Genomic DNA, 17,484 nt, shown 5'->3' with positions numbered 1-17,484 from the left:
TGAGCTTTTTTGGGGGGGGACATTTGCAATAAAACCCTTCACTAGCTTAAAAACCTTGCAAAACGGTGGTGATGCACTGTGATGCACCGAGCGCGAGGGACACAGCACGGATGGCGGCGAGCAAATGCAACCTCGCCGGGGAGCATCCGTCCGTCCGTGCATCCGTCCGTCCATGCAGCCCGGTGCAAAGCTGCGGGGGGGGGGGGGGACACGCAAGCGAGCCAGCGGGAAAGGCGACGGCTAATCCGGGCGCTGGGCGCTGAAGGTGACGGGTTGATCCCTAAGCTCTCGGCGCAGCCGGCACCGGGGCGCTGCCTCCTCCCAGGCTGCCCAAAGCGCGGTGGAAAGGCGCAGGGACGCCGGCTGTGTCCAGGCCTCATCCCGACTCGCCGAAGCGCGGCCGGCTCCGAGGCAGAGCAACACAACGGGGGGGTTGCACGGGGGGGGGGAGCACAGGAGGGTTGCAGCGGGGGTGTTGCACAGGGGGGTGTTGCATGGGGAGGCTGCACGGGGGGGTTGCACAGGGGGCTGTTGCACAAGGCGGGTAGTTGCATCACAGCCTGCACGGGGAGGCTGCACGGGGGGGTTGCACAGGGTGGGGGGTGTCGCACAGAGAGGTGTTGCACAGGAGGGTTGCACGGGGCGGGGGGGGGGGGCACAGGAGGGTTGCACAGGGTGGAGTTGCACCAGGGGCTGCACAGGGAGGTTGCATAGGGGGGTTGCCCAGGGTGGGGGGGGGGCTTGCACAGGGGGGTTTTGCACAGGGGGTGTCGCACGGGGGAGTTGCACAGGATGCAGCTGCAGCAGGAGCTGCATGAGGAGGTTGCACGGAGAGGTTGCACAGGGCGGGGGGGTTGCACAGGAGGGAGTTGCACGGGGGAGGTTGCAGGTGCGGGAGTTGCACCAGGGCCTGCATGGGGGGGTTGCATGGAGGGGTGTGGCACAGGGAAGTTGCACAGGGGGGGTGCACAGAGTGTGGGGGGGTTGCACAGGAAGGTTGCACAGGAGGGTGTTGCACAGGGGGGGAGTTGCACCAGGGGCTGCACGGGAGGTTGCACAGGGCAAGGGGGGGGGTTGTATGGGGGGGGTTGCACAGGGGAGGTTGCACGGAGTGGGGAGTTGCACGGGGGGGGGGGTTGCACCAGGGATTGCACGGGGGGGTGTGGCACAGGGAGGTTGCACAGGGCAGTTGCACAGGGCGGGGGGGAGGTTGTACGGGAAGGTTGCACGGGCGGGTTGCACGGGGGGGGAGGTTGCACGGGGGGAAGGTTGCACGGGGGGGGAGGTTGCACAGAGTGCATTGAACGGGGGGGTTACACAGTGGGGGAAGTTGCACGAAGAAGGGGAGTTGCACGGGGCGGGGAGAGGAGGATGAAGCATCGCAGTGGCCCGAGACACGCTCCCCCCCCCCCCGCCCCCCGAGAGGGGAACTCGCTCCCCCCAGGCTGCAGCAGCAGATCCTTGGCAAAGCCGAAGCCTCCGCTCCTTCCTCAGGGCATCCTGGAAGGACACCAAGTCCCGGCACGGATCACCCCCCTTCCCGCCTCGGCTGGCTCCTGCGCCAAGCCGAGCTTCGGGAAACCCTTTTCCGCAGCATCCCGCGGGCCGGAGCCAGGGGCTGGCGCTGGATGCGGCCATGGGGAGGAGGCCGGCATTATTTAGCGGCGCTCCCTGATGTAAACGGTATTAATCTCCTTTTTTTAAAAAAATGATGCTTTTTGAGGGGGCAAAGCCGATCCGCCCGGGAAGAGGGATGCGAAACGTGGTGTCAGTGCGCCCGGGAATGGAGCATCCCTCATCGGACCCCGTGCCGATGCTGGGACCGGTCCTCCCTTCCCGGCTCGGCTTCCCCAGGCAGCAAGCAGGGATTAACGGGGTTTTGCACCCAAAACGGGCCACGGGCCGTCGCCGCGGCCGGCGAGGGGCGAAGGCCGAGCTCGGGGCAGAGCATCCCACAACGCACGGCTGAAGGAAGCGGCGCCCGACGCCGGATTTGCGATAAATCCCGCAGCCTTGTCGGCTTTGCAGCAACAGCAGCTCCCCCGAAAGCACAACAGTTGCACGACTCCCTCGGCAGAGAAATCACCGCCGGGCGCAGAAAACCGCCCCGACGCATCGCTGCTACGGGCACCCACCGCCCGGCAACCGTGCCCAGCGGCAGGCTGTGATTTACGGATGCGGCGGGGGGGGGACGCAGGCTCGTGGCCCCCGGCGCCTGGAAACGTTAGCAGAAACCCAGGCAGAGGGGGAAGAAGGTCTCTGTTATTTAAGGCCGCCGGTCGGGCGCTGGCGAGCGGCCAGGCCCCGGGGAGTTTGGCTCTTGGAGGCAGAGGCGAAAGCCAGGGGAGGAAGAGCGCCGGAGGAAGAGCACGTCCGCGGGGCCTGCGGGAAAAGCATGGGCCGGCCGGCGGCAAAATCCTCACCCGTGAGCGGAGCAGGGAAAAAACCTCCTGGGAAAAGCACCGCGCTGGGAAACATGGGCAGAGCCGGCGGGTGCCGGGCATTTCCCCGGCGGTTGCACCCGGCCAGGCACCCACAGGAACGGGGCGACCGCCTGCAACTTTTTTCGGCCACCGAAAAGCAGCGAAGCGAGCGGCAGAGGAGGCTTTTCCTCTCTCTTTCTCCCCCTGCAGGGTTATTTTTTTGGCGTGCTTCCCCGTGACCTTCAAACGGCATCGAGCTGCAGCCCCCCTGCCCGCTGCGCCCCGGCACCCAGCCTTGCCCCCCACCCTGCTCCGGGCCGGCAGCGGGCCGCGGAGGGCACCCAGCGCTGGCCTGATCCTGCCAGGCCGCCCTGCAGCGCCGGGGCTGAGCGCCGGGGCCGGGGGGGCTACGCGGGGCGGGGGGCAAAGCCACCCATCAGGGAGAGTCGCTGGTGCTGCCGCTGGCTGCCTGCAGCCTGGGTGGGGGGAGATGGAGGGGCTGGTGCCGGGTCCCAGAGCTGGGTGCTGGGTCCCAGAGCCCCCCGGGAGCTGGGTGCCAGGTCCCAGAGCAGGGTGCCGGCTCCCAGAGCCGGGTGCCAAGGGCCGACCGTGAGCAGGGTGCTGGCTCCAAGGCCCAGCCCCCCCCCCAGGGTGCCGGTCCCCAGACCAGGGTGCCGCCCCGGTCCCCCCGCTGCAGGGTGCCGGTCCCCGGGCAGGGTGCCGGTTCCCAGGACAGGGTGCCACCCCGATCCCCCATAGGGTGCTGGTGACCGAGCAGGGTGCTGCCCTGACCCTCCGCAGGGTGCCAGTCCCCAGGACAAGGTGCCACCCCATCCCCTATAGGGTGCCGGTCCCCGGGGCAGGGGGCAGCCCGATCGCCTATAGGGTGCCGGTCCCCAGGCAGGGTCCCGGTCCCCGGGCAAGATGCTGCTTCCCGGGGCAGGGTGCCGCCCCGACCCTCCGCAGGGTGCCGGTCCCCGGGGCGGGGTGCCGGTCCCGGGCAAGGTGCCGCCCCGATGCCCCATAGGGTACCGGTCCCCGGGCAAGATGCTCCTTCCCGGAGCAGGGTGCCGCCCGATCGCCTATAGGTGCCGGTCCCCGGGCAGGGTGCCCCGACCCTCCGCAGGGTGCCGGTCCCCGGGGCAGGGTGCCGGTCCCCGAGCAGGGTGCCACCCCGATGCCCCATAGGGTGCTGGTTCCCGGGGCACGGTGCCGCCCCGCTCCCCCCGCCGCCGGGTGCCGCTCCCCGGGGCGGGTCCCGCCGCGCCCGGCCGCGCGGTGCCGGTGCCGGTGCCGGTGCCGCTCCCCGCTCCCCGCCGCCCGCTCCCCGCCGCCCCTCGGCGCTCACCAGCGCGGCGCGGGCGCGCAGCCCCAGCAGCAGCAGCAGCAGCACCGCGACGCGCCGCAGCCCCCGGGGCGCCGGCGGCGGCACCTCCCCGGGCATCTTGGTGCCGCAAGGACGGCTCGGAGCGGCGGCGGCGAGCGGGAGGGCGGCGGCGGCGGCGAGGAGGAGGAGGAGGAGGAGGAGGAGGAGGAGGAGGAGGAAGGGCCCTTTGTTGCCGCCGCCCGCGGGAAGCGGCGGCGGAGCGCGGCGGTGTCGCTGCTGGCCGGAGCGGCCGTGCCTCCCCCGGCTGCCTCGGCCCGGCCCCCGCAGGAAGCGGGCGCTGCCGGCCCGCCCCGTGCGCCGGGGGGGGGGAGCGGCGGCGGCGGCGGCGGCGGGAGGAGGAGGAGGAGGAGGAGGAGGAGGCGGCGGGAGGAAGCAGCCGGCCGCGGCCGCCGCGCTCCCCCTACCGAGGGCTGCGCCCGCCGGCTGCTGCCCCGCCGCTGGGGGGCGCCCTCGGCGCGGGGCTCGGGGGGGCTGGGGCAGGTGGGGGGGGGCTGGGGTAGATATGGGGGACCAGGGCAGGTGGGGGGCCTTGGGCAGGTGGGGGGGGGCTGGGGCAGATATGGGGGGGCCTTGGGCAGGTGGGGGGGGCTGGGGCAGATATGAGGGTCTGTGGCAGATGGGGGGGCTGGAGCAGGTAGGGGGATGTGGGGCAGATGGGGGGGACGTGGGGCAAATGGACAAGGGGACCTGGGACAGATGAGAGGGACCTAGGGAGATGGGGGGGACCCAGGGGTAGATGGGGGGGACGTGGGGCGGATGGGAAGGACAGGGACAAGTGGGGCAGGAACCAGGGGCAGCTAAGAGGGGGCCTGGGGCAAACAGGGGGGCAGATGAAGGAGGCACCCAGGGACAGATGGGGGAGGCCTGGGGTCTCCTCCAGGGGGGACGAGGGGTGGAGACCCCCATCCTGCCCCACTCCTTGGCACCCTGCCCTTCCTCCCCGGGGGCTGGAGGACCTTCCTCTCGGACGGGGCCGATTTGGATTCACACGTGGGGGAAAGGCGGCGCGGAGCTGCCCAGGGCCCCATGGCGAGGTCGGGCAGAGCTGACTCCTCATCTTCCCAGCCCCACGTCAACAGCTGCCCCACCACTACGGGGCCCTTTCCAATCTCTCCTGCGCCCCCCCAACATCAGCTACTCTTGACCCATCAGGTCAGGGCAAACGTGGATCAGAGCTACTGATAGATCACAGTGATCGTGGCCGATGATGGACCATGGCCAGTGATGGACCATGGCCGGTGATGGATCATGGCCGGTGATGGACCATGGCCAGTGATGGATCATGGCTGATGATGGATCATGGCCGATGATGGATCACGGCCAATGGTAGATCCTGGCTAATGGTAGACCATGGTGAGAGTGGTGGATTGCAGCCAGTGATGGACCATGGCCAGCATGGTGGGTCACGTACCTGCCCATGAGATCAGATCTTCTCCTGATGCTCCTGAATAGCACCAAGGAGTGCAGACGTTTAGCTGAGAAAGTTATCCCCAGACCAGCGGAGAAGCTGGCCCCGAGAGTGCCGTGCCTCAGTTTCCCCCGCTCGAAACAGAGGATAACAGCGGGAAATACAGCTTCGGAGCGAGGCTCTTGTGCTGCCAGGTGCCCTGGGGTGGCCGGAGAAATGAATTCGGTCCTGACGAGACTGGGAGGCGGTATGACGGGATAAGCTGGGACCGGCAGGGAAGGGTTCTAGATGAGTTGTTTCTCTTACGCATGCAATTCCTTCAAATGGATTTCACACCCTTTCTGTGAAAAGCCTAAAAATATACTTGAATTATCATAAAAAAGGAGAAACCTGTCTGAATGCAAAGCTTTGGGTTACATCCATGTCCGGTCAAGAGGTGAGCAGAGAGGTTGGGGTATTTGCCTGGGAGAAAGGAGGCCATGCAAAGAGGGTTTTGAATTTAGGCAGGGAAAAAAAGCCTCGTTCAGGTAAGAAGCCAGATCCCTTCGCCGGCAGGAGCTGTGTCCCATCCTCGCTGCCGCCCTGGGCACGGGAGCATCTCGATGTGGCCCTGAGCAGCGGGCAATGCGCGAGCGGGAGGTTTGCACCCGCTGACAGTCGTCCTCCTCCAGGAGCAGCTGGAGCCCATTCCTCGTGCCGGGATGGGTGTCCAGGGCCTGGGAAACAGTGCTGGCCCCAGCCACGTTGGAAGGTGTCTGCGTTGACCTTGAGCACATCCCGCTCCCTCGCAAGGACTGGGACAACGTGGAGGGTGATGCTCTGGGGCTGCGTTTCAGGCCAAGGGTTAGGCCCCCGCGTAGACAAGCCCCATCCTTGGGTGCCCAGCACGGAGCTGAGCTGGCCTGCAGCAAGCCGGGAGGGTGCTGCAGGGCGGTGGGCGATGATGATCCCCTGCCCGCGGCTGTGCTGCAGCCGGGATCGTCCAGGCCACTGGGGAATAACCAAGAGAAAGGCAAATTGCAACCAAAATTTTAAAAATCGTCTTTTTGCGCTCATGTGGGAAAAACTCGGGCGCAAAAGTGCTGCCTCAGTTTCCCCATGGATGACCCGGAGTTAGTGACACCCCTGCACCAACAAATGTCACATCAAGGAAGAAAATGCTCCATCCGTCCCTAGATCAGCACCCCGGTGCCTGTCCTCCGGGGCACCGCTGTCAGCTCTTCCGTTTTAATTGCACGGTAATTAACGGAGGGGGGGAAAAAAGGTCCCTCTGGTCCCATGTGAGGAGAGGAGATGCCCCACTCCGGGATCTGCTCCCGAGCAGTCGCGGTCCCCTGTCCCCCCCGGAGTATGGGAGCCGTGTGCCCAGGGGTGAAGGACCCCCGTGGTGACAGCAAGGACACAACGGGTGACACTGGTGCTGGCAGCTCCCCGGCCCCTGGCAAGAAGTGCGTTTAACAGAGTAAGCGCAGAGCATCCAGCAGCGCCCAGCCAGGGTCGGGTGTCCCCCCCCCCGGGTGTCCCCAGCCCCAGGCAGGACCTCGGGCGATGTGACAGCGACAAGGAGCACGGTGACCTGCCACGTTCCTGAGGCTGCACCGCCCCGCTGTGGCCGAGGCCACCCCTGCAGCTCCAGTCGGGCTGGTGGCACCCATCCGCTCCCCGAGGACCTTCATCCCTTCGCCAAAGCCTCGGTGACCCCCATCGTCCTCCCCAGGCTGGGCCGTGCCCCACGGAGCAGCAGGGAAAGGAGCGGGCTCGCTCTGGGCATGCAACAGGCTTGATTCATTTCCAAAGCTGGGCCTGGAGACATGTTGGAGAAGGCTGAAATCCCTGGAGGTCCCCAGCAAGGGGGACCTGGGTTTTGCCACCTGAGAGGTAGCTCCTCACCGTGGCTGGGTGGACGGAGGTGCATGCGAGGAGCAGGACATGCAGCGGCACGCGGAGCAGGGCCCTTCCTGCCCGAGCCACCGGGGTCCCCCTTGGAGGGTCTGCGGGAGAGGAGAGCCACTGCCCCAACACTACGGGGCCCTTTCCAACCCCTCCTGCGCCCCCCCGGCATCAGCTACTCTTGACCCATCAGGTCAGGGCAAACACGTGGATCAGAGCTACTGATAGATCATGGCTAACATAGGGATCATGGCTAATGATGGACCATGGCCGATGATAGATCATGACCAGTGGTAGATCATGGCCCATGGTAGACCATGGTGAGCATGGTGGATTGCAGCCAATGATGGATCATGGCCAGCGTGGTGGGTCACGCACCTGCCCAGGAGGTCAGATCTTCTGATGCCAGCAGGGATTTGAAGGAGCATGTTCTACCCACGGCCTGTGAATATTCCCCAGCTCGGAGCAAAGCACTCCTTAGCCCTGCGTCCCGTCTCCAGCAGCAACTGGTAGTGATGCTTGGGTGCAACCAAAGCAGACAACCTGGCCGTGTCCTCCTGGCAGGCCCACGCCACCCCGCTGTGCTCCCTTCCTCGCCGCCCTGGCAGGGCCAAGTCTGCTGGCGAGCGGAGGAGACTCCCCCAGGCTCAGTCCCCGGCTGCGTTGGGTCCGTTCCTAAATTTTTGCTCCCTCCGTGGCTCTTACCGCCACGTGAAGGGATGCAGAGGCAGCAGAGAAGGGTCAGGGTCAGGGTCAAAAGCATTTGGGAAACACTTGGGAATCTGTAACCTCATACCCGCGGGGATCACGGTGGTGGGAATAGCACCAGGGAGAGCAGATGTTTGGCTGATAAAGTTATCTCCAGACCAGCGGAGAAGCTGTGGAGATCACATTTCAGAAAAAAAAAAACAACAAACCACTGAGCCTGGGCCCAGGCTGCAATTTGGAGTTGTCCTTAGCAGAGCTACCCACTCCCAAACCTGTCACCTCAGATACCTTCTCAATTTTGAGTAAAATTAAATTGAATTTAAAAAAACATTCCTTTCACCTTGTTATGCCCCAAATCTGCAGACAACAGCAATACCAACCTGATGCTTAGCTGAGCAGCTTAACTACCCCGGATTAAATGAAGTGTTAAATAGCTGCAGCAGCTGGAAATACGTGGGATGCGTGCAGCACGGAGCACGTCCGTGCTCAGGTGCCGCCTGTGACCACCCCCTCACCCGGAGGTTTTTTGCCCCAGCCGTTTTACCATCTCCTCAGCCCCTTTCCCCCTTTTTGAGACCAGCTGGGTGCCACATGCTGCTTCTGCAATCAGCTCTGAAAACACTCGCAAGAGCTGTGAGGTCTCGGGTACGCGGTGCCTCCGTGCTGCTATAACCCTCCCTGAACTGCAGCAGCCACCTTGGCTTGGTGCGACCACAGTGCTTATTGCATATACACACCGGCTGGCTTGAAAGCCAGGGGAAAAAGGTGTCAGGAAGCCCAAGTTGGTTCTCTGAGCTAAATTTAACAACAACGGGTGTGAAAACCGATTAAAAACACTGCTAGTTCACATGGATGGTGTCTTCTGTTGACGGGTGTGAAGCACAAACTGGCAGTGTGGGAAGCAGCAGTAATTTGACACACACACTCCAAAGCAGACACCCCTCAGACCAGGAGGCAACGGTGTGTGATCATGGGTACAAAACCCTATAGACAAAGCACTTAAATCTCAGCGAACACGGTGCACTTCTCATAGCCACTTTGTTTTGTTTTTTTTTTGGGGGGGGGGGTGAAGGCTATGAAAATTTGCACTCATCTTCTGTGCTTTAAAAATACCATTGTATAAAAATACTAATTTTGCATGCAAACGAGAAGCACATTATACTCCCAAATCCTAAATGTTTTAATGCATTAACCTAAAAACTGCTTTCCTGTAAAATGTGAGTAGTTTTTTCACGCCTCTATCTTATTATTACACAACACTGTCTTTGCACAAGCACTTAGATTGGTATGAGCTACCTGGATTCCCCAAATGGTTTCGGTAATATGCTTGAGAAAGGCATCTTTAAAGCCCTTGAACCGCAACAGAATAATAGGGAAGGTCCTTTAAACTGGTAAATGAAGGAAAATTGGTAGGAAGAAGAGGCCTATCTTCCCACTGAGCAAGGGTCACAAATGGAGTCCTGCAGGGATCTGCGTTAAGGTCAGGCTGGTCAACGTGTTCAGAAGTGGTCTGGCTAAGAGAGTAAAAAGCAAAGAGAGAAAGCTTCCTTGCAACACTTAATTAGGGGAATAAACACAAAGGCAAATGGGAAAGTTGCTAAGAGCCTTATAACATTTAGCGACCAGACAGTAGCTGGAAGATAAACTCGGTGTGGAGGTGGGTGAAGCGCTGCAGGTGCAGAGGAACGGGCGTAACCGCGCACCCGGCGCTGGGCTCTGAGCTGAATGTTACCTCTCGGGAACGAGATCTTGGGACCCCGGAAAGTTTCCATGGAAACCTCAGCTCCGTGTTCAGCTGCAGCCAGAAGAGCAATGTTCTCTGTTGCTTTTTTTGTATTTCTCAATGCCCAGAAAGCGTCGTTAAGCCCCTCCAAACCTTGATGCATCCACACCCTGAATGCAGGGCGCAGCGCCAAGTCCGCTGCCTTGACCCTTTCCCCCCACATCCCAACACCTGAAGAAGTGGAAGAGATGTAAAGAGCTTCTGTACAACAATCATTTCAATAGACTGAGAATCCTAGACTGCGAAAAGGGCACGAGCAGCGGATGAGAGAGGCGCAGGAAACCTGAGCAGCACATGAAAGGTAACCAGAAAAATGACTCACTGCCTCTCTCGGCAAGAGCTGCAGCACTTAAAATGATCAGGAGAGTTTACAAGCAGGTGGTGCTACTTCTAGCAAGTTGTGTATCTCAAACTTACTGCCACAGGATGGATGGTGTGGGTGCCTGGAGTTTTTATGGGCTCAAAAGAGGTTTAAGACAAGCTCAAAGGAAAAATAAAATCCCAAGGGCTATTAAACATGTATCATCTGCAGGCCAGTAGATCCCAATGCAAGGAAGACAGAAGGGAATAGTGCAGAGTATTGATACACAGTTGCTCTGCTTTTATACTTCCCTGCGGCTCTGCTACTGGCTGCTCTTCCAGACAGCAGGACCTTGGTCCGATCCAGCGAGGCTGGATCCGCCGAGCCCGCTCCAAAGAAAGCCACCGAGCCAGATTCCAAAGTTCTGTATTTTTCAAAATAAAGATCACACGTTGTTTAGAGACAATCTACACAAGAGTTACAAAAAATAGTCGCCCAGGCATAAGCATACACAGGTTTGTTAATTATACACATATGGTTACAAGTGTGCTTGCAAAAAAGTTCATTGGAAATATACACAAGGCTCTGTAAATGTACACCGTGTAGTGTTACAATTCTATATTCAAACAAGGAAAATTGACAGTATGTTACATTCACTTACAAGTAGACAAAATGCAAAATACAGTTCATCTTCTGTACAAAAAGGGAAGGTGATTCACACTTTACAAGGTGAAAAGGGACTCTGATTGTAAGGAAAACTAGGGGATTCTGTACTTTTGCACTTTTTTTTTTCTTACTGTCACAAAATAAGCAAAACATTACTTTTTAAGATTCAAAAAAACACTATTTTGAACTGAATCATTTTGTATAACATTTAGAAAGGATCGCTACTGTTCAACTAGGTGACAAATAAAACCAAGCATTTTTTTTTTTAAACATTAACTAGGCTGTATAAAGAGAACATTTCCTTCAAAAGAAAAAATTTACTTCTGGTTGAAATTACAATTTACAATATACAACACTATATGCTACGACCATAAAAGGTGTGAATATACACTGAAATGCACAGGTTTTGCTAATTCTTTTTTCTTACCAAAAAACGGGTTTATGTCGATTCAAACTTCTCCACATTTACATTACAGAGGTTTACAAATGTACAATTGTACAGTCAGAAGTATGTTCCACTACTAGGGTACATTATAGATACAGATCAGACATCAAAACAAGAAAATACTACAAATTTTTATATATGTAAAGTCTACACCAAGTATACACTATATATTTATAGAAGCAAGACCAAAGCCGAGTTGGATTTTTTTTTTCCTCATGCTAAATAATCAAATTTTGTCTTTCAATGTTAACAGAACAAACTGAGTAGGCAGTAAACAAATACACCCGCCCCCCACCCCCTAGCTTTAAAAACTTTCTGGGTGTGTACGTTTTCTTCCAAAAACGACTGCTAAGCTACCTCCTTTAGCATGTTATACTCAAAAACAAAACAAAAAAAAAAGCAATTAAAAAGTTTCAAAAACTTAATTTTTTTTTAAACTGAAGCTTTAGCAAGTTGAATTTTTTTTTTGTATTTATAAACAGCGTTAAATGCGTCTTTTGTGCCATTTAACTAAAATTCAAACTTCTTGCTGACTTTCGACTAAAAGGAGAAAAACAGGTATTTGCAAAAAGAGTTGCCTGCTAGGCAGATGAATTAAAAACTTTTTTTTTTTTCTTCAAACCAACCACCCTGAAAGTTTCCACATTTGGAATATAGATACAACAGTGAACAAAAATGTGGCCTTCCATGTACATTTGATACCTATGTACAAGTATTCTATACACCAGTAAAACAGCAGGGCAATTAGTTAATTAAAAAAAATAATTAGTACATGTTATGCATAATAAAATTAAAGAAATTTACAAAGGCTTTTTTTTTCTTCTTAGTAGTTTAGCAACCATAAAACATTTTCTAACTGTATATTGGAATATTGTCGGTTGCTGGTTGTAAATGCCTGATGGCCAGGGAGTTTTCTCCGCAGTTCACTGTCTCAAATGATACCGTTTGGTGGTCCGCAAATGGGCCCTAGGTCAACCCCGTTCTTCATGTAGTATTTCTCCAGCTTGGCCAAAATGTGTTTGCCGTAGGTGTATTTGCGCAGGGTGGCAATGTGAGGCCGGATCTAAAAGAGAAAGGAGGGGGGGGAAAAAAAGGAAGAGGAATTAGCAACCAGCATCACAGTCGCATCGATGCTAAGAGCGCTTGGTGTACTTGGGAGGTCAAGGCGCCTGCCACCAGCGCCACGCACAGAAGACCAGAAAATGTTTGAGATATTAAAGCGCCATTTGCTGTAAATCACCTCAATTACTGTGAATCAAATTTATGTTCCCTAACTCACTGATGTTATTTCCAGGTTAATGCCAAAAGGGACTTCTGGCCAAGCAGGTGGCATCTTCTCGAGCCATTTACTGGCATCGGCAATTCGCTTTGGTCCGAGCGCACGGATGACTACAAGGCTCTGTCCAAACGGAGGCGGCTGCAAAGGCACGAGCCCTTGGTGCTCGAGCTTCCCAAGGGCACGCTGATGCTCTGCCCTCTCCTCCGCACACCCGCCAGGGCAAACGAGCCGATGGCTAACACAGAAAAAGCCCCAGAAGCGTGGTCAAGTGGCTTTTACTGAACTTGAACAGCACTGAAAAAAAATAAGATCACTAGCACTGTGCATTCAGCAGGGTCTTTTACCTCCTTCCAGGCTGTACTTTAAAACTGCTGAAAGACTGAAAGAGTTCCCAATATGAATTTCAGTAGTATATTTGACACAGACACTGGGAAAGGCAAGCAACAGTCCTGGCCTTAAGAGCAGTTTAATTTTTAAACCTGACAATTAAAGCAGATTTTCTGAACAGAGATGAGATCCGTGGAAGTGAGCTCCACACGGCCGTACTGTTTCAGAATAAAAGCCGCTTTCAGCTCCACTGTAATTACTGTTACAGGAGTAAAGCCATCCTTATTGCAAGTGTAGCCACACGTTAAAAAACCTACCATTTTACCTGTAGTAATACCATTATGCTGCCGAAGTTCTGCTGGACAGTTGCAGAAGGTATGAGATATAAGGGCGATTCATTTTTATTAGGGTATGAGAAATATCCCGCACCGCGAGCAAGTTCCTTCAATAATACAATTACGATAGACTTTTAACTCTAAAGCAGAAGCTGGGAGACAGGATAAGAAAGTATCCTGAACATAATGTACAGCACTCCCTTCTCCTCCCCTACTCCGGGGGTACATGTATCATCATTACTTGCCTATGTCAGGACTGACTGTAAAACTCTCATGGGAAAACCATCCCAATTCATCCTATTTCATCACTCAGCCACTCGATTCTGGTTCAACTTCAAGAATCCGCCTTGAAAAAGTCACAGATTTATGTCTTGGCCCTCCTTACATCCCATTCCCAAGAAGGTCTGACTGCTACTTTGAGATCATGGAAAAGCAAAGCATTCCAGGTCCAATAGTTCACTCTTTCTTTGTCTTCATGCCTAAGCCAAAACTTTTACTGACGGAACTGACGGTTAATTTTTTCTTTTTTTTAATATAAAAGGTGCTGTCGTTAACAATGACGCAGTACAAACTCCTTGTTTGTACTAGTAGCAATTTTTACAATCCAAAAGCAACAGTCAATACACTCAATCTTCCCAGGCTTCCATTCAGCTTGACAACATAGTTAAAATCATCATATTCAGCCCGTCTGATTTAGCTGTCATCCCAGTTCTATTTTCGACAACCACACTGATAACCTAATTAGCATTTTACTCAAAAGACTTTGCTTGACAGCAACAAGAACAAGTCAGTAGAGATCATTCACATATATTATATATATATAGATCTAGACATAGCAAAGGATTAGCAAAGCTACAAGTCATTCTGCTGCAGTTCAGCTGCATCTATCCCTTTGCACAGATCTTTTCATTATTTTTTCTAATAATTTGTTTTGGATTAATACAGATTTTGGTTTAAAAAGAACTTTGCTGAATGATTCCTAAACCTAAGTTAGAATTAACATCACTGCCTGAGGACTATTTCAACTGCATGCATGCTGTTTGTTTGGAATAACTGTGTGTCCCGTTAACATTATGTATCCTAACGGCTAACCTGACTTTCCTGACCAGGACTGTAAAGCTGGGACATGAAGCAACAGGCAGTGCTGCCTGCCCTCAGAAATGCAACAAGCAGCTCTACGTTAGGGCTTCAGGTGTTTCCAAGAGTCTGGCTCAGCTCTGCTGAGTACATAAAACAGCTCTCATTAGCGAACAATGTTCTCAGTGAGGGCAAGTGTGTCATCATTGCCAGACCACTGAAAGGCACCTCGCAAGGCACCAAACTGATGGTGCTACTATAGCCAAAAATGTTAGCGGTTTTATTCCTCACTATGCCACGAGCGCAAAACTAGGTTACTAGGTCAGAAAAAATTGCTAGAAGCAACCAACTAATTTTAAGACCAAATGGAACCTCGTTATTTCACATTTTTATGTTTCAACTATCGCTTTCCTGAGATTTTGAAATATCTCCGTTGCTAGGAACTTCTAAAAGCGAGGCCAACTCTCTCGGGCTTGGACCCTCTCCCCAAGCAGTGTGGCAACAGCGCTTTTTAAAGCACGAGCCCCATAGCTTTATCAACTTGCTGCAGCTGCTTACCTTGTGCATGACAATCTTCCGCTGAGCTGGTTCTGCCACATCGATCATCTTCTGTACCACGTAGTTGGCGTACTGATCTTTCATCATGGTGTATAAGGCACTGTGAGGGCCATCATTCATAGTGCACACCTCATCGATCAACATGGCACGCTCCGTACGGGAGGCATGAGTAACGCATTTCTCCACAACGTTGCTGTAAAAATAAAAGAAGGGCAACCCGTGAGCATGCAACAGTCCTATCGAGCTTTTCGTTCACTCCCAACTCGCTCTCCTTATGTTTCTAACAAGGGCAGACCATTTGGGAACGACATATGTGCTGGCATGGAAATTCAACAGTGTGAAGCAGAAGAGCAGTCCAAACAACATGGACATATACGCAGTGCACATTTTCAGAGCAGGGATTTGAGGGAGAATTTGGGTCAATTCGGGTTTTATTTCACCCGGATTTATTTGTGCATCTCTATAGTGACACCGCATTGGAGAGCAATGTCTGTTCTCACACTGTGCCCACTGCAGAAGCAGACGAGCTGCTCCTTGTTCTTCCTACAGGAGCTCAATGGGGATGGAGGTCCAAGGTTAGAACAACAGGGAAATGTGATTCAGGAACAAAAGAGCTTAGAAAAGGCACAGAACTTCCAAAATTCCTGAACACGTGAGATCACTAGTCTCTGCTCTCTGGAGATCCAAGTTAAATAGGATATGTGGAAGGGGAAGGAGAGTTTTGCCAGCCTTGTCTTCGGCACCCCCCTTACTGAATCATAAAATCACCGAGCGATTTTCCACAACTAGCACTCAGCTCAGGGGACATCCTACACTAATTAACGCTCCATCTGGAAAGAAAGTTAAAACAAAGAGCAAGACCAGGCAGGGAGGAAGAATCCAAAATAACAGCATTAAGACCACATTCTTCCAGGTCTTGTTCATGCTGCACTTCGCTCGCATCCCTAAGTATTAAAGCCCTCTTTTACCAATCACAAAAGAGAGGGGAATATTAAGCCTTTAAAGAGCTCAGCCTACATATTCAAGTGACTAGCAACATACACAAAAGGAATTTGCAAATGTGAGAAGTATTACTTAATTTTTCGTCCTCTCTATCCATTAAGGTACCTGGATTTTACTCCTAGCCATGTCTAGCTCTGTAGCATCTGGAGTAGCCACCTCAGACTGTTCCAGCTTCCCTAATGGGTTATCATTATACATTTACTTTAAAAAGGACTGCAAGACTTAGCACATAGAAAATGCAGATTCTTCTATGAAAAATGGAATGAAAAAGAATTGTTACTACATTCATTTCCCAAGCTTCCCTGTGGCTTGACACGGCCTTCTAGAGGTAATGAAATGCTCTACAGCACGTTACTATCCAAGGAATAGCCTCCACTTAAAAAATAACTCTTGGTCAAGGTCAGGAATTTGGACTAGAACTACCCTTTGACATTTTCACCCTTCTTCATTACAAGTAAAACTTACCTTGCCAGTCACTCATCCCAGTTTTTAAGCAGTTATAAATAGCATTCTGCTGTTAAATAAAGAGTTATCGTCACGTCCTTTCACCTACCTACAACCCCACCCCTAAACTCTTCTGCAACGCTACCACGTGTCCATGCTCCCACAGGGCGTGGAGACTTTAAGGAACAAATTCATACCTAGCAAATTTATGTTGACTCAACACGAGCACGTTGCCTCTAATTTCTGCTACAATCTTGCTCTTATCCTCAGGCCGACCATGTTCTAGTACATGCTGGATAACATAGTTCCCATACTGATCCTGTTTTGAGAGACAGCAGAAGTGTGTGACAAAATGTGGACAGGAACCATTAGTATCAAACTAGTTCCCAATATGCATCAAGACTTACTTATAAACTTAGACTAGACACTAATTAAAATATCTACTGCTTAAATCATGTAAATACTTTCTACTTCTACAAAAATGTGCATTCTAGAATTCTACCAGGAGGTAAAATACTACAGCTTTGTACCAAATACAAAACTCAAAACATCGTGCTTGAACATCAAATGTCAATACACTGCTTATTTCAAGTTTCTTTGGTTTCTCCAAGGTCTAGAATAACAAAACACATAGTGGAGGGCTAAGGCACGGTTCTAGCTATGAGAGATCGTCCATATGGGCGTTCATATTCCAAATGTGCATATATTTAGACCGCAAGATGTGTATTTTTTCACTTCATAATCCCAAAGGCACTTTCATGTCCAACCTCTTCCCACTTTCCATGTGCTTAACACATGAGTATACAGGACAGGGTTCATCTGGTATTATCGTGCCTGAACAGCAGAATCCTAGAAACCCAAGTTTTCAGAAGGACTACAAAGAAGAGGGAAGGCAGGCAGGCAGGCGACGTGCATAAAAACAATACATTTTTAAGTACCCCAATTACTAAGGACTTTCTTTTCCTAAAAGTAATCACCTCTTTGCATCAAATCCCTCAGGATCCTACTTGCACAGCAGCTTCTGGAGTGCAGCATTTGGAACGTGCCCACTCAATACTTTCCTTATGAAAAGTATCTAAGTAACTACAACTTTGATGCCTTCTGCATGTTTGCACATAGCCGAAACTATCACTGACCACGTATTTCTTGTCTGTCATGTTCCTTTCCATTCCTCCTCAGAAACTCAGCTCCTATGTTCACACAACCCCAAAAGCCCCACAGCTGCAGTCCCACTTAGGCTGCTGGGAGCCTTCCTGGTACAAAGCAGTAACCAAGAAACACCTCACAGCAACCGCATTCCTCATCCCCGCACTCACCTGAACAAGCTGCTCAGTGTGTTGGTGAAGCTCCTCCAAGATGGGAAGAGTCTGCTCAGGAAGACAGTGCTCTAGGATCCTCTGAATCACACGACAGCCATATGGATGGGTAGACAACGCAAAAACCTGCGTTCA

General features: G+C 53.4%; 2 protein-coding genes and 1 non-coding gene across 9 annotated transcripts in view; all 3 read right to left on the bottom strand.

Moving 5' to 3' along the window:
- SDC3 (syndecan 3) overlaps window positions 1-4,065 on the bottom strand; it is a 44,864-nt gene extending 40,799 nt beyond the window's left edge. Inside the window, exon 1 of the mRNA XM_064524941.1 lies at window positions 3,772-4,065. Within this exon, the coding sequence (XP_064381011.1) occupies window positions 3,772-3,867 (96 nt within the window). The 5' untranslated portion in view covers window positions 3,868-4,065. The remainder of the gene's footprint in view (window positions 1-3,771) is intronic.
- Window positions 4,066-10,310: 6,245 nt separating this feature from the next.
- PUM1 (pumilio RNA binding family member 1) overlaps window positions 10,311-17,484 on the bottom strand; it is a 75,860-nt gene continuing 68,686 nt past the window's right edge. For all 7 annotated transcript variants that reach the window (XM_064524935.1, XM_064524940.1, XM_064524934.1 and 4 more), the window contains exons 19-22: window positions 17,350-17,475; window positions 16,231-16,352; window positions 14,588-14,780; window positions 10,311-12,074 (exon numbers count right to left, since the gene is read on the bottom strand). In XM_064524935.1, the coding sequence (XP_064381005.1) occupies window positions 11,943-12,074; window positions 14,588-14,780; window positions 16,231-16,352; window positions 17,350-17,475 (573 nt within the window). In that variant the 3' untranslated portion in view covers window positions 10,311-11,942. The remainder of the gene's footprint in view (window positions 12,075-14,587; window positions 14,781-16,230; window positions 16,353-17,349; window positions 17,476-17,484) is intronic.
- LOC112981237 (small nucleolar RNA SNORD103/SNORD85) lies at window positions 14,158-14,243 on the bottom strand. Its single transcript, XR_003258659.1, has one exon. It is a non-coding gene; the product is annotated as a small nucleolar RNA SNORD103/SNORD85 (small nucleolar RNA).

The sequence above is a fragment of the Dromaius novaehollandiae genome, chromosome 23 (genome assembly GCF_036370855.1).
Source record: "Dromaius novaehollandiae isolate bDroNov1 chromosome 23, bDroNov1.hap1, whole genome shotgun sequence".
Lineage (NCBI taxonomy): Eukaryota > Metazoa > Chordata > Aves > Casuariiformes > Dromaiidae > Dromaius > Dromaius novaehollandiae.
The sequence above is the reverse complement of the archived record's forward strand: the minus strand, read 5'-3'. Positions and strand labels throughout refer to the sequence as shown.